The sequence below is a fragment of the Chenopodium quinoa genome, unplaced genomic scaffold (assembly GCF_001683475.1).
Source record: "Chenopodium quinoa cultivar QQ74 unplaced genomic scaffold, ASM168347v1, whole genome shotgun sequence".
In the NCBI taxonomy this organism is placed as follows: Eukaryota; Viridiplantae; Streptophyta; class Magnoliopsida; order Caryophyllales; family Amaranthaceae; genus Chenopodium; species Chenopodium quinoa.
In genome coordinates this window covers 975528-1000710 of record NW_018745003.1, presented here as the reverse complement: position 1 = coordinate 1000710, position 25183 = coordinate 975528, and the positions used below count along the sequence as shown (strand labels likewise).

Below are 25183 nucleotides of genomic sequence, written 5' to 3'. Positions count from 1 at the left end.
ACTAACAACAATAATTTCAAATATTACAAACTAAAAAGATAATATTGAATTTTAAAAACTAAGAACAATAATTTCAAATATTACAAACTAAAAAGATAATGTCTAATTTCAAATATCAGTAATCCCTCTGTGACGCCCACTGCCACTGCTCAAGGGTCCGTTCCAGATCGTCAATAACAGCTCTGCCTGATGCACTCGTCATGCAGTCCCTTTCCTCAAAAAGTCGGTGTCCCAACTGCATAATCTTGCCCATCCACTACACAAAACAAAAAACATGAAACGACGTATTATACATATATATATTAAAATAAGAGAACAACAAATAAAAGATGAGACGTACCGCATAAGAGGCAGTGGCAGGTGGCACATCGTCATCATCTGCGTCGTCGATGTCTTTGATCAACCTCGGGTGCGAGTGCCGGATGTACCATTCCATGTAGTGCTGGTCACACATGGCAGTCACCCCACTTGGCGGCCGCTGCAGCTCCGCCGTCCATAGGCGGGCAACCATCGGAAACTGCTCCCACATGGATATCATGTTTGACGGCCATTGGACGACGTACTCCTTCGACGACGCAGATCGTACCGCCTTACTGGGCCATGCCGGTGGAGGTGGGACAACTTGGACAAATCCAAGCTGGCGAAGACAGCGCTGCGGCATGTACGCCTCTACGATCTCGCGATACTGAATCAGTCCAGTGTAGAGGGTCCTGGGTACCCTATTACTAGGGTTCTGGCCGAAAGGCATCCAGTTCACCTGCACATTATTTAAAATCAGTAACAGTCATAAAATAAAGCATCAGATTGTAAAAGTAGAAATAATTTAATCACTGTACCTCTAAGGGGGACATCCTGTCAAGCGATAACCGTATGGAGCGCAGGCGGTCAACGGACTTCTTCTCGACACGCGGACTCCACGCACAGGCACGTGGCTGGCCATCACCAATGGGAACCGGGTCGCGGTGTGGTCGAAACGCAGGAAAATACTCGTATATCCAGGTCTGTAACAACGTCAGACATCCAGTGATACCTGCTGCATCAGCCCGGCTCGAGAATCCTAACTGGCGATACAGATACGCCAGCGTAGCCGACCCCCAAGAAAACTGGCCTACTCTGTCGGGCTCACACGCGTCAACTATGTCGCGTGGCCTGAGCTTGTTCCCGCTCTTATCCGGAAACAAGGTACACCCGAGAAGAAGAAAAACATATGCAGCCAGCTGTGTGTCCTGCGTCCTACGTGCCGTAGGGTGCAAACATCGCTGCAAGACGGCTGCGATCTTAACGCCGCCGTGATCCCACACACCAAGTGCCGATGTGTACAGCGCAGCCCTATCCACCGCCAACAGCTCCGCTAGTAAATCTGCCTGATCCGCATCAGTGACGACAGATGCTCGGTTTCCCTCCACGGGAATCCCAAGGATGGCCTCGACGTCATGCAACATGATCGTCATCTCACCGAACGGAAGGTGGAACGAGTTCGTATCCGGCTGCCATCGCTCAACGAAAGCCGTGATCAGCGTCCAGTCAATCCTGTCGTGCATGGTGGCAGGAAGGTGACTCACTCTAGTGGCCCTCAATCGCCCGACCATCTCGCTCTCCTCCGGCCAAGCATCAGCCCAGCTACACAAAAACCTACAAGTCTTTTCCCGGGTTTGGCATTTCAAAATGCCTGTATCCAAAGCCCTCTCCTGGTCCTCCCAAATACGGGTAGCGATGTGTCCTAAAAAGCTAGGAATCACACTCCCGTCTATAGGTCCCCCGGCCACCTCACCCCTCACCATCCAAGAATCATTAACGGCCCTCGACCGTTTTCTGCTACCCGCAGACACAGTGGACGCAGATGATGTGCCAGATCTACTAACAAACCTACCATCTCGACCCTTACGCACATCTACCCTATGCGTCTCATACGTATCATCAAGCCTCTGACTGAATGGACCGTAATCATCATATGGTCCACTCTGATCGTCGACATCCTCATCTGCATCATCCTCGTCCTCGACCTCCTCCTCCTCGACCTCCTCCTCCTCCTCCTCCTCCTCATCATCATCATCATCTTGATCGTCCGCAGAACAGTGCACCCGTTCTCTGCGGGCCGAGGCCGAAATACCACGGGATCTAACGTGTCTGGGCCCCGAGCTCTCCATTGAGTAGATCGTACTCCTCACGACGTCAATACTCTTCCCCGCACCAGGTCTAAATTGCGATGCCTAACTCCAAGTAAATAACGAAACATAATAACGAAAACAAATTAAAAAAAGTCGAAAATAAACACAAAAGCAAATAAACAAGTCACGGAAATAAAATTATAAACATAAAAAATATAAATATATACAAGACAATATACATATAAACATAAGAAATATAAACATAAACATATACCAAAAACAAAAAATATAAACTACAAACAAAAAAAAAACAAACATAAACAAAAACAAAAACAAAAAATATTACCAAAAACAAAAAATATAAATACAAAAAAGGACGAAAATAAACACAAAAGCAAATAAACAAGTAACGGAAATAAAATTATAAACATAAAAAATTAAAACAAATAAAAAAACAAAATTTAAAAAAAAAAAGATAAAAAAAAAAAGGGAACATACAATTTAAAAAAAAGAAAAACAAATTTTTAAAAAAAAAAAAAAAAAATTCGAAAATAAAATTTAAAATTAAAAAAAAACAAAAAAAAATTTAAAAAAAAAAAAAAAGGAAGGACGCCTAGGCAAGACGCCCGTACGGTGGTGGCGGCGCCTAGCCCAGACGCCAATACCACGGCCGTGGCGCCTAGCCTCTGCGCCGCCGCCGTGGTAGTGGCGTTTGGGCTAGGCGCCGCCACCACCGTACGGGCGTCTTGCCTAGGCGCTTCCTCCGTGGTGGTGGCGTCTCGCCTTGGCGCCCCACTGTCGCCGGAGGTTTTTTTTTTTAAAAAAAAATTACAAAAATTAAAAAAATTACCTTCTGGCCGGCAAACCGCCTTCCGCCCACCGCCGGTGCCGCCACTTCCTTGCCGGGCCGCCTCGACATAGCTCTGGAAATAATTTAGAGAGAGAAAGTGGAAGTAGAGAGTAGAGAGAGAAATTGTGTGTTTTTTATTATGAGGGCAAAAGTGTCATTTCACTCTTATTTTGTGGGCTTTATGTAGGAATTTGCGGGCGATGTTTAACAGTTCACCTGGTCAAACCCATTGAACATGTGCTCTCTGATCAACAAATTCGATAATTTAAGCATTTGAAATATCTACTGACATACAAATTGAGTAGCAGACTATACGTTAATGCTGGTCATTTCATTAATGATAGTATCAAAATTATACTTGTAATAACTCTTCTTTATCATACGAAATACGTTTTCCAATGCATTAGGTTTTATGAATTCCTCTTGTGAGGAGGATTTTCTAATTCTTTCGTTTTCTTACCAGTATAAAGAATAATTAAAAATAAATAAATAAATAAATATATAATTAGGCCCAAAAGTTTGACAATGGCTTTATTAGGCCAGGACTATTGGTGTTAAGTTCTTAGCACGGGCTTCATCTGTCATAATCAAACCAATTGACCTTGGTAGTCTATGCTCTCCATACATTTCTTTATTCAATCTTCCCATTTTTTAAAAACTACTTCATTAATTGAAACTTCTTTGATATATCTAAAATATAAGTCAAAACTAAAAATACATATCAAATTGAATAAAAAGTTTTCTATTCTGAAAAATCACCCTCGATGTTTATATTCTGCATGAAGTATATTAGATATGAGAATTTGTGTATTGTCTTAACGTTTTTGCATCATGGTTTGATAATCTTTTACTAAATTAAACAAAAAATTGATAAAAAAATTCTTATAAATTCAATTAAACCTTGCATTATTTGGCACAAATGCACAATCAACGCTAAAACTCAAATCGCTTACAGTTGACATTCAACACTTCATTGGCTATAAATGCTACATTACACTTACTTAATAAACCAATAAACCCAAATTGAGTGAATTCATCACTCTGAGGCCCTACCTGGATTCCTTAAAATGATTAAGGGAGTAAAATCTAATGGGGGCAAAGACTAGGAGAGAATCGTTTATGGGGTAAAACTTCATTTTCCTAAAGTTTGGCATCAATACTGTAGTAAAGATTTCGTCAATTGCCAGCATTAACCTGAACGGACCATGGTAAGCACATAAAAAATGGAGTATAATAATTTTGGTGGAAGAAAGATGGTGGGAGTTGGAAGGTTGAAGACAGGTTGGTAAAGAGGAGAGAGAGAGAAATGGAAATCAGGCAGTAGATGTTGAGGGGGAAAACATTTCACTGGGTTGCCCCTAGGTAACTTTTACCCCCTTTTTTAGGGGAATATATTACTCCCTTGTAATTTTACTTTCCATCTAGGCAAGTAAAAGTGCCAGAATTTTTTTACTCCCTTAACCTTTCCTCCCTCTTTACTGCCAATCCAGGCAAGCTCTGAAGGTGATTCAACCATTGTTTACCTAATTACCATGCCCTAACATAGTCATTGTACAACAAGGGTTGTCATCTCTTATTGGATGTGAGTTAGTATGTGACTACTAAATAGCAACAGGATTGGTTGATTTCAAATAACAACTTACAATTTAGCTCAATTTACTACTCCGTAATCTATATTCTATACTATACAACACGATTTTTCATAGGTTTATTTTTATCGGGTTAAATATGGATAGCCCAATAGCAATATTTTTTTTTTTTGAAACAACCCAATAGCAAGATTTTTCTACAAATTTTTTCCTAGACTCTAGGGTAGCCAGCTTCTCCTACACCCCCATGCTACTACGTCATTTTATATTGAACCATTCTGCCATTTTTTTTTTCTTCATCTTTTTTCATTTTTGTTAACTTTCTATTCAAGCAACTATATAATGATTTTCTTAACCTAATTTCCATTTTATTTATCTCATATTTTACTTATTTCATTTTCTCTCTCCTGCATTTTTTATTTTCCCCCCAATTTTTCTCTCTCTTCTTCCATGGAAATTTCTAGCTCAATTGCGTTTGATCGTGACAGTGATTCTAGCTTAATTGCTTTTGATCGTGATTGTGATTCTATTTTTTCTGCTGGAGTTGGTTTAGTCGACTCGTTTTCGAAACAATGTGAGTAATTTTTTCCTCAATCATTCGATTTTGATTATGCTCTGTTTTTCGCGTGTAATAGTTCGATTTTGATTTTTGATTTCATAGTTTTGTTAATTGTATGAACTATAGTTTATATAATGCTCAATTATAATTTTTGATTTTATTGTTTAGCTAATTGTTATTTCTTATTGTATGAATTAAAATCAAAATTATGGTCGATTATAATATTTGATTTCATTTTTATTTATGATTATTTTAATTTATAGTTTGTGATGTATTGTTGTGATTTTATTGTTTTTCTTTGTAATGTTGTTATTCGATTGATGTTTTTTCCAGTTTTTTGCATTTTAATGATTGTCTATAGTTTTATAAAATTTGACATTCAATTAATGCTCATGTATGTTATATTATATGTACATTTACGTTAACATAGGTGTAATTACTGTAATTTACATTTATCTATGTAATCATAAATGTTCATTTATATGTTTTATTATCATTTTGATATATGTTCATTTATGTAATGATAAATGATCATTAACAGTTTACATGTGGTTATTGTACATTATTGCTATTATTTGTGTTCATTTGTTACATTTTAATATTGTAGTGGAAAAAAAGAATGCTATTTTATTTGAGGAAGCAGCTAGTTCTGAATTTTATGGGAAACAATTTCCTTCTGAAGATGTGGCTTATGAAATGTTTAATGAATATGCATTTAGAAAGGGCTTTGGAATTAGAATTGGAAAAAGTAAGAGGCGAAGAGATGATTCATTCTCTATGAAAAGATTTGTTTGTACAAATGAGGGTTTTAAAGATGATAAGTGCAGGAATAATAGGCTGTATGAGAGACTTAACATAAGGACTGGTTGCTTAGCTTTTGTGCAGTTTAGTATTGACCGTTCAGGTGTATATACATGTACAAGACATGAGATGGTTCATAATCATGAAATGATTCCTGTTGACAAGAGACATTTAATAAGGTCTCAAAGGGATATTTCTAAGGAACATATTAATTTCATTTCTACACTTAGATTGAGTGGAGTTAAAGTTTCTGATTCTTTGAGTGCTTTGAAGAAGGAGGTTGGAGGGTCTCCTAACCTTTGTTTTACAGCTCCTGATGCTTATAATGCTATTTCTGTTGAAAAGACAGCTAAACTTGGGGGAGGTGACATCAATCAACTAATCAAATTTTTTGCTAAGAGACAAATTGATGAAGCAGATTTCTATTATGATTTTGAACAAGATGAAAATGGTGCATTGGTTAATTTCTTTTGGAGAGATGGAAGGATGATGAGAGATTATCATTACTTTGGTGATTTGTTAGTTTTTGATACTACTTATAGGACTAACAAATATGGTATGATTTGTGCTCCATTTGTGGGTATGAATCATCATGCAAATATGTGATGTTTGGCATGGGATTTATACTTAATGAAAGAACAGAATCATTTGAGTGGTTATTTGATACTTTTCTAACTTCTATGGGAAGGAGAAGTCCTATTACTATTATGACTGATCAAGCTCAAGCAATTGCAGCTGGGATAAGAAATATTTTCCCCAAAGGTGTTCATCATAGATTATGTGTGTGGCATATTGAACAAAATTCTAAGAAACACATTGGGGCGTTGAGAGCTTTGGATGGTTTCACTGATTTATTTGGTTATTTACTGAAGTATTGTGAAACTCCACCAGAATTTGAGCATTATTGGAAAAGGTACTTCTGCTTTATACTTGTTTAGCTTCTTAAATAATTTTTACAGAAATGAACATTTAGTTTTTTTATAAATGTTTATTTATAATGATCATAACTGTTATGCTTAATGATCATGTTTCATTTACAGAATGTTGTTGAAATATGACTGTGCAAATGTTGATTGGTTGAATGATTTGTATAAAATCAAAGAGATGTGGTGTCCAGCTTTTTCAAAGAAATTTTGGTCAGGAGTGTGCTTTCATCTCAACGTAGTGAGACAACTAACAAATCAGTTTCTCAAAGGCTTAACAAGACACAAGGTCTATGTGATTTCTATCAAGTGTTTCTCGATGTGGTTCAAGAGTGGAGAAGCAAAGAAAAAGGGAGAGATTATAATACAATCAGAGGTAATCGTCATTTGGCTTTTGCATACATTGGGATTCTTGTTCATGCTAGATCATTGTATACTATTCAAGCTTATGTGCTTTTTGAGGAAGGGCTCATTAAGGGTACTGCTTGTGATCATAAGGATGCTGGTGTGAATTTTCCTGAATATTATTATCATTTGTGGAGACCTGGGAAATATATGATCAAGCACGAGGTTGTTTTTAATAAAGAAACACATGCAATATGTTGTACATGCATGTTGTTTAGTGAAATGGGTTTGCTTTGTTGTCATGCTCTTCGAATTTATCATATGAATTGTGTTCATAAGATTCCAGATGACTATATATGTAAGAGGTGGACTAAGGCTGCTATGTGTAGTCATGGCCTTGATGAACCTGCAATGAAAACCAATGTAGTATCTACAAGTGTTTGGAGGACACAAACACTAAGGAAATTTGTTAAGTTGGTAACAAGTTGTCAACAATGCTAGAGCAGAGGTTGAATGTTATTTCAATCTTTTAAAAGAAAAGATTGAGAGTGTTACTGGTACTATTGATTTTAATGAACCGGTTGAAGGTATTGAAATTGTTGATCATGAAGTTAAGAATCCGGCAAAATCAAGACCTATTGGAGAGAGGAATTATAGGCCTAAGAGTAATTTAGAGAAGGCTTATAACAAAGCCAGGGGTCAGTGGTTGAAGAAAAAGTCAGTATACACTCCTTATAAAAGATCTAAAGGTCAAGCAGTAGTTCGGGTAATAATGCACATTTATGTTTTTGTTATTGATCATTTATGTTCAAGAATTGAACATTTTTGTTTTGCCTTAGGAATTGGACGAGAATGGGTGTCCTATATCTTATGCTAATTCTTTGGTTGATCCTAATGAGTTAATTGTGATTGAAGATCCAAGTGCTCAGGTAAAAACTTATTTTTTTTTTATCTGTTTTTATCAAATTCTTTATAATATTAAACATTTTTACTTTTAATTTTTTTTCAAGGTTTGTAATAAAAAGACTGCCATTGTAGAAGATATCCCTTCAGATGATAGTGTTTCAAATGACTTTGAACAGGTATTATGTAAATGATTATGTATGTAATTGTAGTTGTTCATTTTAGTAGTTTAAGTTGTGATTATAATGTTTTTATAATTTTCATTTTATTATAGGAATATGGATATAGCTCTATGCAATCAAACGTTACTGTTGATCCAGACATATCTTCTATTGTTAAGGTGAAATATTAATCATCTACCTTTTAATTTTGTATAAGGTCATTATGAATTTTGAATTTGATCATTAATTATTTTAATTTTGATCATTAGGGTAAAACAGCTGCAATTGCTCATGATGTTGATAATTTTCCAATAAGTTCTCAATTGCCACCAAAGAAACCAAGAAATGTACAATTTCCCACAGTTGTGCATGCTCAAATCAATGCTCAAGCTCCTTCTAAAGTTTCTAGCATTGTTCAAAATCCTCCAAAAGCTCCAAGAAATGTTCAAGTTCGTTCTAGTGTTCCGAAGAAAGTTCAAGCTCCTTCTAATGTTCCAAGAAGTACTCAAGGCTGTTTTCGGAATGTTCAAGTTGATTCTAATATTTCAAGAAATGTGCATGATGTTCCTAATGTTCCAAGAAGTACTCAAGGAAATTCAAGGAATGTGCAAGTTTCTCCTAGTGTTTAAAGGAATGTTCTACTTTCTCCTAGTGTTTCAATGAATGTTCAAGGATCTCCTATTGTTTCAAGAAGTACTCAAGGAGGTTCTCCACAGATTTCAACCAAATATGATAGGTTATTAGCGTTTTTTGATATTAGTGTGGCTAAGAGATTGGCTACAAATGGTAAATAAGAGAGTAAATCAATATGCAATTATGTTTTGGTGTTTAACTATCAACATTTTTAGTTGTCTCAACTTTATAGAGATTCAAGTGCTTTAAGTTTTTTATATTTTGATTTATTAAGTAATTTGAATCTTTTTTTTTCAAACTATTCTTAAATGTTCTATAAATGATTATTTTTGCTTTTGGAAGTGATCATATACTATTTTAAATAGTAAGAACCATTATTAAATTGGAATAATTATATTAGATGATTTAAAACTAGCAATTATAATGTAACACTTTACTATTTGTAAATATTAAAAAGATAATAAATTTTGTCTTTACTTGAACAACAACAAAAACTTATGTCCATACAAATACTGAAAGCAAGTATGATCATATATATGTCTATATATGAACATATTGTATTAAGCTTGTGCAAATCTTCTTGTTGCTCTTCTATTGTTCTGTGACTGCCTGTTTCCTTCATTCAGCATTAGTTCAGCAGTGTATTGTACTCTGAGCTTTCTGATTTGGTTCACCTGTTCCAAGAAAATAATTTATTATAAACATGAACATTAATGGGATATAAATGATCATTATGTATTATAAAGTGATCATGAAGTATATTTTTTTGTTTTGTTGAAATTTACTTACATTGTTTGGTTTTAGGTCACAAACCCATTCTTCATTGGGATCAGCAGTGAAAGTTTCCATATGTTTCATAATGTAAACTCCACAGTTGGTGTAATGTTCGTTGCTCCTCCACTTCATTTTTTGCAAAACCACCTTATATTTCTCAATAGAATCTGCATCTTCATACCCCAACCCTTTCAAATATTCTGCATATCCTTTTAACTGCAACATATACAGGAAAAAAAAATTCAAAGGATCATATTAATATTGATCATTTTAATTTTCAATATTGATCATTTTGTATAAACAAATTGATCATTTATATATCTATTAAACAATATACTTACCACCAATTGGGGTTGGTTTTCTTACTTTGTTGCAATTGTTTGATGTTTTGGCAGTTTCCTGTTGTCAATTATATGCATTGTCTCATTGATATGATCAATGCATAGAAGATAGAAATGTGCATATATGGCCACTGGAAAAAAAATCTGTACATAGTACACAATATTATTATATATACACATTAATGTAAATGAACATATTATAATTCCATATTGTTCATTAATACCTGTTGATATCCAACTGCACTCTTGATTTTGTATAACCTCAATTCATTTGTTATTCTTTCTTTGAAGTATGCAATTCTAAGCTCCATTGATGATCCTTCAGGACACACTGTATTTGCATACATAATTTGCTGCAAATAATGCACAAGGATCATTTTAATATTCATAATGATCATCTAGTATAAGTGAATTGATCATTTTAGTACACCAATGTATACATGTGTAATTTCAATAAAGACTTACATGTGGAAATGTTGAAAAGTATAACTTGTTCTTTGACCTTTTTTGATTCAGAAGTACTGCCCATGAATCGATCACATTGTTAACTACTAATGTATCCCCTTCAAGAGTTTTCATCTCTTCCCTATTGATCGAATTCACTCCATCATAGTATAGTAGCTCACTGCAAAATATCAATTTTTTTAAATTTTATGAGTTTACAACAAACATAATGTTAAAGTTTTAATGAAGTAAGTGATGTATACCTTTGATCTTTTCCACTATAAGCATAGTCTGTTACAAGTTTGTTCATTGTGTCTTCATCTTTGAACAAATCCTTGTACTTGACCATGTATGGAGATCGGAAAGCAAGAGGAACATTTGGGATTTCCCTTTGTGGCCTAGTTAATGTGACCATATATTAATACAAATATGAATTTTTTTAATAATGAACAAATAATTTATACAAAGAACAAATAGTAATACCTTATCTCTTTTTCCTTTGCAATCTCAGTTTTTGCCTTCTCAGCTTTTCTTGATTTTTTTCTTTCTAAAGTCTTCTCTCTGTCACTGAATAAATATTGAATTATGAATGATCATTTAGTATATTGTTAATGAACATTATAAATCTATACACATGTAAAGACCATTTACCTTTGTCCTGTTGTGTTTTTGGAAATTTGAATCTTCTCTGTTTCAATTTCTTTTGAATCCTTTTTTGTCTCACTGAATATAAATATAGTATAAATGATTATTCAGTTTAATGTAAAAGAACATGTATATGTGGAATAATCATTTACCTTTCCTTCACATTTGAAGCATATATCTGTTTCTTCTTGTCTTCTCTGAAATATTAATCATGGTTAGTAATGAAGAGTAATTAATATAAAAAAAACATTATTCTCCTTTTTTGAACAATAAACACTTAAAATATTACTAAAACATTTAAATTAAAATACATAATTTACATATCTTAAATTGTGCATTCCTACCCTAAAGCAAAATATTCCCTTCTGATTTTATAATACATATCCATTACTAACTTCATAAACAAAAACTGTCCAAAATAATTACACTTTATAACCAAATTTATTCTACATGTCCATTCAAAATTATATATTTTCTAACAAGATAGGTCTTCCATGTTTACCCCATGCTTCCTCCTTTCTTGTTTGATTTATCAAGGATATCTTCCATACTTGAACATGCTGGAGATTTCAAGATTGTAGAAATATCTCCAGCAGCTTTCCTATTTTCAGTTGGTGTCTTGGGATCACCAACTTTTGAATAAGATGCTGCAAACAAAATACATGAAAAAAATTTAATATAACTAGAAATGAACATTATACTTAATAATTTGATCATTTATTTGTAATATGTGAACATTGTACCACTCTTTGAATTTCCTTCAACATTTTCTTCTAATGCTTCAGATTTTGAACCTTCACCTTTGTTTAATGCTTTTTGTATTAATTTGCATTCACACATATATAGACTTAGTATCATTAAAGAAGAATATCTTACAATCACAAATGTTCATTTAATACTATATAAGTGAACTTTTTACCTTTTTTTGAATTTCCTCCATCTTGTGGTTCTTCAGAATTTGAACCTCCAACTCTTTCTGTTGATTTAAAATATATGAAATTTTTAATGTAAATGAACATTTGTTATTCTGAATATATACTTTTTTGAATATTTAGACTAAACAAACTTATTATTTTATAAATGAACATTATACTTTTCATAATTGTACATAGATATTAAAGCTTTACCCTCTTCTGGCTTAGAAGAAACATTTGCATCAGTTGTTGTTGAAGCTGTGGCTGCAACATTAATCTGTGCTTCTGTGTTCAAATAAATTAAATTTTAATTCTTTAATTATATTATACTCTTTAAGTAAGGATATTCAAATTAATGACAATTTTTAATTAAGCATATTTACCAGTTGTTGGAGTTGGGGGAGTTAAGTTGCAACCCAAACTGAATGCCTTCCTTATATCATATTCCTTCTCATTTCCTATTTTCTTTTTTTCTGCTTCACTTGCCTCCATCAGTTCCTTCTCAATTTGAGCTATGGCATTCAAAAAATCCTCTGATCCAAATATTTCTTCATCTTGGCTGAGAATTGATGGTTCTCTTGCCATTTTTCCTAACACTTCATCTACCTTCTTGACCAACTGATTCCCAGGGAAGAGCTCTTTTGCCTTAACCAATTTGGTAGAAAGTCTTGCCAAAGATGCACCAACTTCTTGTACCATCGATGCAAATTCATTCATAAAGACCTGTCATTTATAGAACATATAAGAAAAATCATATAAGACATTATGTGTTTTGATATTGAACATTTCATAATTTATAAATGATCATTTTGTACCTTAGGATTGTCTGCAGGCTTTTCTTCTATTCTTGGAAGGACTTTTCCATATCCATAGTTCAAATCATTTTCTGTTTTTATCCTTTCAAGTGACATATCCCTTTTCCAACAAGAAATTATTGGAATTGTTCTTGGTTGTTTTTTGTTCAATCTTTGAACTCTGTCAAAGTAGAACAGCTGCACCAAAACCCATTACTATAAATGAACATATAATATAATACAAATGAACAATTAATATAAAAGATTAAAATCTTAGACGAAATCGATATTTAACATTTTGTTAATGAACATTCATTGTTACTAAAATGAACATTTTATAATTTACTATTGTGTGTTGTAAACTTACCATCAAAAATTGCAGTGGTCCATTGTAGAATCCTTTTCCTCCACTCTTTCTCCATGTCACATGGCAACTGATGAGAGAGTCAAACACGTACTGACACCAATTCAAGTTTTTTATTTTTTCTTTGTCCATCATAGAAAACAGAAACTTGAAATGGCATTGGTTGTTTGAAATACACTTCATCAAACAATTCACAGCAACTACCAAAAAGTTGGTGAGAAAATCTTCTTCTGTTGGCCTTTGGTTTTTGAATTTATCACTTGTATATTGAGCAATAATTTGGTTTACAGATGGTGTTTTGCCTTGCCATTTTGACCTCCAATTTTTTATAAATACACCAAAATCTTCACTTGCTCTGTCTGATTTGGCTTCAACAATGGGAATGTCTCCCATTGGCAAACCATATACAATTCTCACATCCTCCACCTCAATTTCAATTTTCTCACCTTTAGGCAGCTCAAAACTACAACTACTGACTTCAAAGCTATCTAAAACCCAATGGCTGAATTGTTTGTCAAGCTGAGGAAGTTCTATATCCAACAACGGCCCCAGTCCTATTTCATGCACTAATTTCTTCTGTGTATCACTCATTTTCTTAACCCAATGCATGAATTTGACATGGCCTCCTCTTGTCGAACTTCCAACTTCCTCTTCATTCTTTTCTTCCTCCTCTTCTTTTTTTTAGCCACTGAAAATTCAGTTTTCCTCTTCACAATCTTTTTTATTGGTTCCCTCTCATACAGAACCATTCTTTTTTCTTCAGCTTTTGGTTTTTTCAATGTTGTTTTCTTTTCTTGAACTACTTTCACCTCCTCACTTTCTTCATCTTCTTCTTTTTCAGCATCAAAAGCTGGATCCTCACTGTCTGATCCACTATCAGTATTACTTTTATCATCTTCTTCATTTTCCTCCTTTGATTGTTCTTCAATGATTTTTGTTTTCTTCAAAGGGCCTTTAGCTGATGCAGAAGGCCTCTTCTGGCCACCTAAACATTTGATCAATTATAATATGTAAAATGAACATATATATATGAAAGTGTAAATTGCTAGTTTGTATTTGAACATTTAACTTTATTAATATGTACATTACCTTTTTGTTCTACTTTTTTAAGAATTTTCTTTTCTGCAGGAGCATAACTTGTTGCAGGGACTTCTTCTTGTTCTTCATTCTCTGATGGTTCATCATAAGGCACTTGATCTATGACTTTTCTTTTTTTTTTGCAGGACTTTTGGCTGATGCAGCAGGTCTTTTCTGACCACCTAATTATTTGATCAATTACATTAAGTAAAATAAACATTTTAAAAGTGTAAGATTGTAATTGAACATTTATTGTTTTAGATATGTTCTTTTACCTTTTTGTCCTGCTTTCCCAATAACTGCAGCCCTTGTACGCCCTGTTTTCTCAACAGGTTTCTCTGCAACTGCAGTTGTAGCCCTTGGACGCCCAGGTTTTTTAGGTGTTGTTGCTGCTGGTAGGTTTTCAGCAATTGCTGCAGCAGCTGTTGCTATAGCTGATATGCCAGGCAACTTAACATCTGCAAATAAACATTGTTATATAAATATTAATATAGTTGTAATATTTTATTTAATATGATCATTGTTATATTAGAAATTGTACATTTTATTTACCTCGTGATTTACTTCTTGTTCTTCTTGATGGTGATTGTTCATATTCCTGTTTTTTCTGATTTTCTTCCAATTCTTTTTTCTTTTGATTTTTCCTTGCAACCATTTTCCTTCTTGGTTGCTTTGAATTTTGTGAAGATTCTTCACTCTTTTGAGACAAATTTAACTCTTCAACAGGTTTTATACCTCTCAATATTCTTGTCAACTCCTCATCCCTTTGCAATTCTTCTTCTGTTTCATCCTCAATCTCAATTTCTTCACCACCTATACATTTAGATCATTTACAAATTGGTAAATGAACATTTTCAGTATAAGTGTTATTGATTAAAAAAATTTAATATTTAATTTAACAATTATGTACATTACCTAATAGGATTTTTTTAATTTCAGCAGGGGCCTTTTGTTGTGCATTTGCAGAACTTGCTGCATGGGATTTTTCTGCAGCAGAGGACTTTTCAGTAGTTGTAGCTGGGGCCATTTCAGCAGTAGTGGCTTTTCCAGCAGTATCAACAGTTGTAGCAGGGGCCTTTTTAGCAGCAATGACCTTGCTAACAGGAGCAGTTTTCCAGTTTTTTGTCAGTTTTTTTAGTATTCCTTGAGTTGACACTTTTAATTTTTTCCTGGCAACAGATAATTTATGATCAATAATATTGTAAATGTGGAATAGAAACATTTAATAAGTTATATATGTTCATACTTTTGCATTATGTATGAATGTGTTTCTTCAACTGCTGCTGGAGGCTCATCCTCTTTTGGAGGCTCTTCCTCTGCTGGAGGCTCATCCTCTGCTATAGCCTTCACTTGTTGTGTAGGCTGATCCTTTGCTGTAGCCTCTTTTGGAGGCTCATCTTCAGTTGATTGATTCTGAAAATTAAAAATTGAAAATGATTAAAAATGTTTATCAACTAATATAAAAATGAACATTAGTTGATTTCTGAAAATACCCTGCTGCATCCTTTTTTGGTTGTAGTTGTTCAACCTCTCTTGTGTCTTTCTTAGGTGATTGATTTCTGAAAATCAATTAATTTCAAATAATTAAAAATGTTTATTAAGTAATATGAAAATGAACATTATGGGAATCAAATACCCTGTATTCACTAATTCTGATCCAGCCTTTTCTTGTTGTAGGTGATCAGTTTTTGCTTCCTCTTCAGTTGTTTTTTTTCTTCTGAGAATGCAAATCATTAGATTATGTATGACAACTAAGAAATAAATGAACATTAAACACATTGAGGTAGAATATACCCTTGATTTGTTGATGCATCATCTATTTTTGAAGTTTCCTTCTCTTGTTCACTGAAATTTTTCGAATATTAATACATAAAAGTATGATTATGTAACTGTATAAAAATTAATTATTGAATTTTTATTAAGTATTTATACCTTATTGATTGATTTTTCTCTGGCCTTGATCTTGACATTATAAATTTCACTTTCAACTTTTTTGGTTCACTAAAATTTTACAAATTATTTCAGTTATGAGATTAAGTATTGAAGTAAATGATTGTACATTAAATATTACATATATGAATATTTGTAAGTATATCAACTTACTTGGGATGTAGGTTATCTCCTAATAAATAGGGTTCCCACTTTTTTATAACTTCATTTCTATCCAATTTGTTGTCTATTTCAGAACATTCTTTTCTCTCATGAATTATAGGATAAGGATTGAACATTCCATTGTCAAATTGCATCAAGTGTATCACTTTAAATGGTACATCACTACAATGTAAATTAATATTGTAAATCATAAAAATTGACATGATGTTTCTATGTTAGACAAATGTACAGAATAGTTCATATAAATGATCAATATAGTTGTAGCAATGAACATTTGTATACACATATATGGATATATATAACATAATATGAATTTTGACAATATAGTGTTTTGTAAATGTTCATTTTACTACACAGATGAATAAAGTATATGTTTTCTATTTGTACAAAATGGAATTTAGAAATGAACAATTAATATGTCAGTAAATGTATACACATAAATTTAGATGAACAATTTAGAAACAAACATAATTGCATGCTGTACACATAATATACAAATTTGAACATATGTATACATATATATGCACACATATATGCACACAATCCAATTTGAACATATACTGTTTTGTATTTGTTCATTATATTTCACAATACTATACTTTATATTTTTTTTGGTTGATCATTTAATCAAAATTATGCATACATTTCAATATTAACAGTAACTTGTTTAAATTTTTATTATCGTCTCAGAAATAGAGGAAAATTATGTTTATTTTGAAATTAAACAGTAACTTGTTTAAATATGAGCAAATTTAAATAAATTTATGCTTATAATTCCAAAAAAAATAGTAATACTTACTTTGATTGTTCTGGAACTCCAGTATTTTCAATTTTTTTCCTGAAGCATCATCAAAAAGAAAAAATACCAAAAAATTAGGGTTTTGTTTCGCAATTTTCAATTAATTTTACACTAAACATGTAAAACATACTTACTCATTAGATTTTTGGTTTGTTGTTGTTGAAATTTGTCGAGATTGTGCAATTTCGTCTCTTATGTCGGACATTTTAGACAATTTTACTTGCTAATTGCATGTACGAAAATGGAGTAGAGAGAGAAAATGGAGGTTGAGTGATAAATTGGAGAAAGAGCATGAGAAAGAAAAATGTGATTATTTGAAAAGTTTTTTTTTTTTAATTATATATATATATGGGTGGGGCAGTGGGAAGTTACTGACAGTTTTAGAGGGAAGTTACTGAAATGTGTGGGGGTAGTGGTACGGCGTCGTTTAGGGGGGTGTAGGGATAAACATAAACAATTAAGATTTTTCATATAGGGTAAATATCAGTAAAATTGAAAATTTTACCCTACACCCTAGTGTAGGGTGTGTTCCCTACACCCCCCCTATGCTACGTCGTTTTGTAGCTGGTATTGAGTTCTCATGTGCAGCTTCTTTCCTTTTGCGATTCTTTCCTTTTTTTTTTTTTTTTTTTTCCTTTTTTTCTTTTTTTCTTTTCTTCCTCTTTTTTCCTTTTTCCTTTGATTCTTATTATTCAATTTATGTATATATATGATTTTAAACCCTATTTTTTCTCTCTCTTCAATTGATCAACCAACCTCCATTTTTGATCTACATTTTTCTCTCGCTAATTCATCTTCTTCATTTGATTTTTTGAACGAATTCGTTAATTGTTACCGATCATCAATGGCGAATTCTGCATCTGGAGATTGCGTTGATTTTGATCGCGATTGCGAGCGTGTGTTTCCTTCTGGACTTCGTTTCGTTGATTCGTTTGTGCAACAATGTGAGTAATTGTGATCATAATTTTTCAATTTTTAATTATCCCTAATTTGTTCTGTTATAATGCTCTGTTAATTTGAACTTAATTGATGTATTATTATTCACTTTCGATTTTTGAATTTACTACTTTGATTACATTATGATGAACGTTTTTGGATTGTTGTACTTTGTATGAACATTTTGTTGCTTCATTTGTTGTTTCATTTGTTGTTTTCTCTGTGTTTTAGAATTGTGTGTTTTTGTCGTATATTTTGTAGATTATACTTTCAATTAATCGTTTATGTTTTCTTATTCATTGTTACTAATGTGTTTATGTTCAGTCTTAAAGTCATTTTTGATCATTTATTTTTACATTTTTATATCGATATTATGTGTAGTGGTAAATAATGAAAATATTGTTCAAAATATTATGTGCTGAAATTCTTTTTGCAATTGATCATGTGCTGTTTTGATATTGAACATTTTACTTATTTGTTATTGTTCATTCATGAAACTCTTTATGATCATTTATAATTGTATATTGTGCAGTGGAAAAAAATGATGATATTATGTATTTAGAAGCAGAACAGTCTGAATTAAAGGATAAAGAATTTAAATCTGAAGATGAAGCTTTCGAAGCGTATAATGAATATGCTTTTAGGAAAGGTTTTGGAATTCGAATTGGGAAGAGTAAGAGAAGAAGAGATGATTCTTTTTTGATGAAAAGATTTGTTTGTTGTAATGAGGGATTCAAAGATAATAAGTGTAAGAATAAAAGGATTTATGAGAAGTTGGATCATCGAACTGGTTGTTTAGCTTTTGTGCAGTTTCATATTGATCATTTAGGGGTCTATACATGTACAAGACATGAAATGGTTCATAATCATGCTATGATTCCTCCTGAAAAAAGGCATTTGATAAGGTCTCAAAGAGATGTGAATAAAGAGCAGCTTCTTTTCATTTCAACAATGAAATTGAGTGGAGTCAAAGTTACTGATTCTTTGAGGGTTCTAAAGAAGGAGGTTGGGGGATCTCCTAATCTTTGTTTTACTGCTTCTGATGCTTATAATGCATTGTCATCTGAAAAAGCTGCCCAAATTGAAGGATGTGATGGTAACCAATTGATTAAATATTTTGCCAAGAGACATGTGGATGAGACAGATTTTTATTATGATTTTGAACAAGATGATAGTGGTGCTTTAGTTAGTTTTTTTTGGCGTGATGGTAGGATGATGAGAGATTATCATTACTTTGGAGATTTGTTGGTTTTTGATACAACTTATAGAACTAATAAATATGGAATGATATGTGCTCCATTTGTTGGGATGAACCATCATGGTAACAATGTCATGTTTGGTATGGGTTTTATTCTTAATGAGCGCACCGAGTCTTTTGATTGGTTGTTTGATACATTTTTGCACTCAATGGGGAGGAAAAGTCCCATTACAATTATGACTGATCAAGCACAAGCGATTGCAGCGGGTATAAGAAACATTTTTCCTTCAACTGTTCATCATCGTTTATGTGTATGGCATCTTGAACAAAATTCTAAGAAACACATTGGAGCATTGAGAGCTTTGGAAGGCTTTACAGATTTGTTTGGATATCTTTTGAAGTATTGTGAAACTCCTGCTGAATTTGAATATTTCTGGAAAAGGTAAATTATTGTTTTTTATATTTATTTTTTATTTTTATTATGTGATATATTTGATTATTATGTGATATATATATGAACATTTAGTGTTTTACATATGATCATACAATTTACTTTGTTATGTATGTTATCATAATATTATTAGTGTCCATATTGTTTATGATCATTATTCTTTACACAAATGTACATATTTTAATTTATATTTTGTTCATTTTTAAATTAATATATGATCATTTCTGTTATACAGGATGTGTGATAAATACAAATGTGAAAATGATGATTGGTTATGTGATTTGTATAAAATAAAGGAAATGTGGTGTCCTGCTTATTCTAAGAAGTATTGGTCTGGTGGTATATTGTCTTCTCAACGTAGTGAAACTACTAATAAGTCAGTTTCACAACGTCTTAATAAGACTCAAGGTTTATGTGATTTTTATCATGTTTTTCTTGATGTCATTTCTGAGTGGAGAAGTAAGGAAGGTGCAAGAGATTACAATACTCTGAGGGGTAATAGGCACCTAGCTTTTGCTAATATTGGTATATTAGTTCATGCAAGATCATTGTACACTATTCAAGCTTATGTTCTTTTTGAAGAGGAGTTCATTAGGGGGACAGCTTATGATCATGTTGATAATGGTTTGCGTTTTCCAGAATATTCATATCTTCTTTGGAGGCCTGGGAAGGATATAATTAAGCATGAAGTTGTTTTTAATAAGGAAACACATGCAATTTGTTGCACATGCATGTACTTTAGTGAGACTGGTTTACTTTGTTCTCATTCTCTTCGAGTATATCATTTGCATTGTGTGCGTAATATTCCACAAGAGTATATAATGAAACGATGGACAAAGGCTGCCATGTGTAGTCATGGTATTGAAGAACCTACTTTGAGGACAAATGTTGTGGCTACTAGTGTTTGGAGGTCACAAACAATCAGAAAGTTTGTTAAGTTGATAACAAGTTGTCAGAATTCTTTGAATGCAAGGGCAGAGGTTGAGTGTTATTTCAATCTGTTAAAAGAAAAGGTTGAGAGTGTATCAGGTGTAATTGACTTTAGTGAACCTGTTAAAGAGGTTGAAATTGTTGATCTTGAGATCAAGAATCCTCCAAAAGCTAGGCCTAAAGGTGAGAGGAATGTAAGGCCTAAGAGTACCTTGGAGAAGCAGTGTAACAAGGCAAAGGGTAATTTCAAGAGGAAAAAGTCTCTGTACACTCCTTACAAAAGGGGTATAGGGCAAGCAGTTGTACAGGTATATGATCATTTCATATTTTCAAATTGATCATTTCAGTTTTCGTAAATGATCATTTATGTTTTTTTTTTTTAAATAGGAACTTGATGAGAACGGTTGTGCTGTTACTTATGCTAATTCTATTAGTGATCCCATTGAATTGATTGTTTTGAGCAATAAACGGGCTCAGGTAAATTCAAATGTGCCAAAAAAAAACATTTTATTTATATTTTATTAATATTGATTTTTATAATTTAAAAATATAGGTCGGCTTAAAATCAGCTGTTGTAGAAGAAATTCCTTCTAGTTCTAAGGAATCAAATCATAGTATTTCCAATGATTTTGATCAGGTATATGAACATTTATGATCTATATTATAATTTTTTTTTATTTAATTTTTTATTTTTTATATTTTTTTTTGGTTTTTTTGTAGGCTACTGGTGAAAGCTCTCTTTCATCTATCATATCTATTGATGTTGATATTTCATCTATTGCTAAGGTTTTTTTTTTCCATATTTGTTTGTATAAGTGTTTGTAACTGATCATATACTGGTTTATTAATGATCAATTTAATTTTTTTAAAGGCGAAGGATTTAAATCTTGAAGGTGTTTCTGCTGTTCAACCTTGTTCTAATTTTGGTGCAAATGAAGGTGCTTCTGGTGTTAAAACTTACTCTCAAATTAATCCAAGAGTTCCAATTCATACTAGTGCGTCAACAAAATCTCCTGTTGTTATTCAACCTACTGTTCCCAGGAATGTTCAAAATCAAACTCAGAATTGTTCAAACACCAATCCAGAAATGATCATATCCAACTCCAGGAATGTTCAATCAACAAATGTTCAAGTTATTTCTCCTACGGTTCAAATAAATGATCAAGGATTTCCTGTTCAGAATGTTCAAGTTACTCCTCCCACAGTTCAAAGAAATGATCAAGGTGCTCGTGTTCCAATTCTTCAATCAAGAAATGTTCAATTAGGTTCTAAAAAGATTTCTTCTAAATATGATAGGTTGTTAGCCTTTTTTGATACAAGTGTAGCTAAACGTTTGGCTAATAAAGATAAATAATTAGTATTCCAGAACTTTATAAACATTAGACTTTTTTGTAATGTTGATTTAATTACTATTTTGTAATTTTGAATTTTCGATCTATTATATAAAAAACTTTCATTCAAAGATTAAAATGAAATATCAATTACAATAATATTAAAATAAAATCCATAAGTCTACTTCTAAAAAAAAAAAATAGTCATATATAAGAAATGAACATATACATAGTTGTAAATGAACATTTGAAACTACAAAGTTGCAAATTTTCTAGCTTTCCTTCTATTTGCTCTTGATTCAGTGTTTTCTTCAAATAACATCAGTTCTGCTGTGTATTGGAGCCTTAGATTTCTAATTTGTTCCACCTGTTGAACAAAATGAATTGTCAAATTTTAATTAAACAATCTTTACTGTTTCATAAATGAATATTATATCTTAAATAATTGATCATTTATAACTCTTACATTGTTTGGTTTTAAATCACAAATCCAGCTCTCATTAGGATCAGCAGTGAAGGTTTCCATATGCTTCATAATGTAAACTCCACAGTTTGTATAGTCATTGTTGCTACGCCATTTCATCTTTTCCAAAACAACTGTGTAGTCTTCAATTCTTTTTGCATCTTGATATCCAAGGTGTTTCATGTACTCTGCCAATCCTTTTAACTGATAGAAAAAAGAGTAAAAATTGTTTAGAAGTTTGTATTGTGATGAAGACATGAACAATTAATAAAATATAATTGATCATGTAGTCAACTATAAATGAACATATTATCTCACCATCATTTTTGGTTGTTCTTCATATTTTGCTTGGACTGATACCTTTTTTGGTAGTTTTCTATTGTCAATTATATGAATTTTGTCTTCTATATGATTGACGCACAACAGAAAAAAATGTTGAGAAGTTGATACTGGGAAGAAGACCTGAACAAATTATATAATGTTATTGGACAATATATTGAAGGTAATTGAACATTTGTATTAAACAAGAATTAATACCTGTTTATATCCAACAATGCTGTCAATTTTATTCAACTTCAGTTCATTGTCAATTCTTTCTATGAAGGCATTAATTCTTGTCTTCATTGATGATCCTTCTTGACAAACTTTATTTGTGCACATAATGTGTTGTTGAAATACAAACAAACATATAGAAGTTAAATGAATTTTTAGCAATTATTTATCATAGGAAAATAGAATCAATAATATAAAAAAAGAAGAAAGACTAACATGAAGCACTGTTGAGAAATAAATCTTGTTTCTCGGCTTTTTATGATTAAGAAACCTTGCCCATCCATCTATGACACAATTTGTCACTTCAACATCATCTCCAAGAGTTTTCATTTCATTTCTATTGATGAGATTCAAGCCATCATAGTATAAGAGTGCACTGCATTATGAACATTTAATAATATGAATGTGAACATATTTTTATAAAAGATATTAAACCTTAAGTTTAATTAGTGTAAGTAATTACCTTTCATCTTTTCCACCAAGAGCAAAGTCTACTGCAATTTGGTTCATGGCTTTCTCATCTTTAAACAGATCCTTGTACTTGACCAAGTAAGGAGATCGGAAAGCAGGAGGAAGTGTTTTCTTTTCGCGTTTTGGTCTTGTTGTTCAATATAAAATATTGTTAAATTAAGAAAATTATGAGGAACATAAATGAACATTTGAGTGTATATAAATAAATTTGAAATTATACCTTTCAACCTTTTCCTTTTCAGTTTTTTTCTTCTTTTCTGCAATTGACTTTTTCTTATCATCATTCCTGGTCATATTACATAACACAAATGTACATTTAGGTATATGAAAATGTTCATTATTATTTTTGAACATTTACTTAATATAAATAATGTACCTTTTTGTGACTTTTGAGGATGAAGCAACAATCTTCTTGTTTTCACTGAAAAGTGAAACAATGTCAGTACATATTAATAAAATAAAAGCTTCTTATGTAACACCCTGAATCATTTTCAATTCATAAAATGAAAGATATTGATTTAACATAAACCTATTGATTTAACATAAACCACACATTCATATTACATATTCAACAAAATAATGTTCACACATACAATAGTTTGAGAAACACCAGTTTCAAGTTACAACACGATAGTAACATAAGTTAAATTGTTCCATCTAGATATTTTATCCTACACCATTACATAACCCTAATAGTAAGACATGTCTTCAGGATTTTACCCCTCCACTTTTTCATCATTTTTTGTTTTTTCAAAAACATCTTCCTTGTTTTGTTTTCCACCTCCAACTGTGTTTTTTGGATCATCACTTTTTTCACCACCATCTGACCTAGGGTCAGCATCAACCACTGAACCAGATCCTGCATCTAAGAAAAAATTTAATTAGATATAATATAATTTCTTTGTAAATGAACATTTGAGTATTTATAATTGAACATTATACCTGTTCTAGGCAATCCTTCATTATCTGACCTAGTGTCAGCATCAAGTTTTGAACCAGTTGCTGCGTCTAACAAAATAATACAATTAATAATGAATATTTCTTGTTTGTAAATGAACATTTTACACTTTTTAATTGAACATTATACCAGTTCTAGAAAATTCTTCAATTCTTTGTTCTGAAGCTGCTGAAGTTTTACCCACATCCTTTTCTCCAGCTGTATTATAAATCATCATTTTGGAGATACACTAAGTTAATAGTATTTACACATAATAATTAGAAATGAACATTTCTACTTAAGTTTATGTACATTATTATTAAATATATGAACATATTACCATTTGTTGAAATTATTGGTTGTTCAATTATATCACCAAGTGTTGAAAAGGTGGGCCCTGTTTCTGTTTAGGACAATTTAGACCACAAATTTAGAATTTTTCATATAAAAATTAGGATATATAGTCTCTTTTAGTTAGAATTTACCAATGGCTGGAGAAGGTGGAGTCAACCCCAAGCTGAAAGCTTTTCTGATGTCATATTCTTGTTCTTTTTCCTTTCCCTTTTTGGTTAATTTCTTCCCAGTCATTTGCTTCTCAGTTGTTTGCTTTTCAGACCCTTGCAACAGATTCTTCTCAGCTTGTGCAAGTGCATTTAGGAAATCCTCACTGCCAAAGAATTCTTCATCTTGGCTTAGAATTGATGGTTCCCTAGCTACCACCTTTCCTAAAACTTCATCAACTTTTTTCACCAAGTCATTTCCAGGGAAGATATCCTTT

The 25183-nt window shown here is 32.3% G+C and overlaps 7 protein-coding genes across 10 annotated transcripts; 3 read left to right on the top strand and 4 right to left on the bottom strand.

Annotated features, from left to right (window-relative positions):
* Positions 1-72: 72 nt before the first annotated feature.
* Positions 73-1062, bottom strand: LOC110707747. The gene is made up of 3 exons (XM_021885789.1): positions 837-1062; positions 341-757; positions 73-256 (listed from the first exon to the last, which is right to left on the bottom strand). The coding sequence occupies exons 1-3, from the start codon at positions 849-851 to the stop codon at positions 116-118; spliced, it is 573 nt and encodes a 190-aa protein (XP_021741481.1). The 5' UTR covers positions 852-1062; the 3' UTR covers positions 73-115.
* Positions 1063-4997: 3935 nt separating this feature from the next.
* Positions 4998-6513, top strand: LOC110708111 (protein FAR1-RELATED SEQUENCE 5-like). The gene is made up of 2 exons (XM_021886220.1): positions 4998-5121; positions 5714-6513. The coding sequence occupies exons 1-2, from the start codon at positions 4998-5000 to the stop codon at positions 6511-6513; spliced, it is 924 nt and encodes a 307-aa protein (XP_021741912.1).
* LOC110708109 lies at positions 6273-8868 on the top strand. Its single transcript, XM_021886219.1, has 9 exons — positions 6273-6820; positions 6948-7151; positions 7256-7400; positions 7515-7598; positions 7717-7941; positions 8015-8104; positions 8186-8257; positions 8353-8418; positions 8509-8868. The coding sequence occupies exons 1-9, from the start codon at positions 6513-6515 to the stop codon at positions 8866-8868; spliced, it is 1554 nt and encodes a 517-aa protein (XP_021741911.1). The 5' UTR covers positions 6273-6512.
* A 564-nt stretch (positions 8869-9432) lies between these two features.
* LOC110708108 lies at positions 9433-10885 on the bottom strand. Its single transcript, XM_021886218.1, has 6 exons — positions 10695-10885; positions 10453-10612; positions 10212-10340; positions 10021-10131; positions 9662-9862; positions 9433-9546 (listed from the first exon to the last, which is right to left on the bottom strand). The coding sequence occupies exons 1-6, from the start codon at positions 10844-10846 to the stop codon at positions 9433-9435; spliced, it is 867 nt and encodes a 288-aa protein (XP_021741910.1). The 5' UTR covers positions 10847-10885.
* Positions 10886-13828: 2943 nt separating this feature from the next.
* Positions 13829-17341, bottom strand: LOC110708107. Its single transcript, XM_021886217.1, has 9 exons — positions 17271-17341; positions 17137-17175; positions 16329-16499; positions 16158-16226; positions 16020-16070; positions 15862-15942; positions 15697-15784; positions 15472-15638; positions 13829-15394 (listed from the first exon to the last, which is right to left on the bottom strand). Exons 1-9 carry the CDS (start codon positions 17339-17341, stop codon positions 15121-15123), a joined length of 1011 nt encoding a protein of 336 aa, XP_021741909.1. The 3' UTR covers positions 13829-15120.
* Positions 17122-22028, top strand: LOC110707746 (protein FAR1-RELATED SEQUENCE 7-like). Of its 4 annotated transcripts, XM_021885785.1 has the most exons (7): positions 17122-18080; positions 18605-19712; positions 19957-20959; positions 21039-21128; positions 21205-21288; positions 21372-21437; positions 21523-22028. In XM_021885785.1, exons 1-7 carry the CDS (start codon positions 17846-17848, stop codon positions 22003-22005), a joined length of 3069 nt encoding a protein of 1022 aa, XP_021741477.1. In that variant the 5' UTR covers positions 17122-17845; the 3' UTR covers positions 22006-22028. The 4 variants fall into 4 exon arrangements, with proteins under 4 accessions (XP_021741477.1, XP_021741479.1, XP_021741478.1 ...); XM_021885787.1 differs by lacking the exon at positions 21039-21128; XM_021885786.1 differs by lacking the exon at positions 21372-21437 and having other exon boundaries at positions 17123-18080.
* A 128-nt stretch (positions 22029-22156) lies between these two features.
* Positions 22157-23818, bottom strand: LOC110707745. Its single transcript, XM_021885784.1, has 5 exons — positions 23461-23818; positions 22983-23373; positions 22764-22907; positions 22449-22649; positions 22157-22349 (listed from the first exon to the last, which is right to left on the bottom strand). Exons 2-5 carry the CDS (start codon positions 23103-23105, stop codon positions 22236-22238), a joined length of 582 nt encoding a protein of 193 aa, XP_021741476.1. The 5' UTR covers positions 23106-23373; positions 23461-23818; the 3' UTR covers positions 22157-22235.
* Between the last annotated feature and the right edge of the window lie 1365 nt (positions 23819-25183).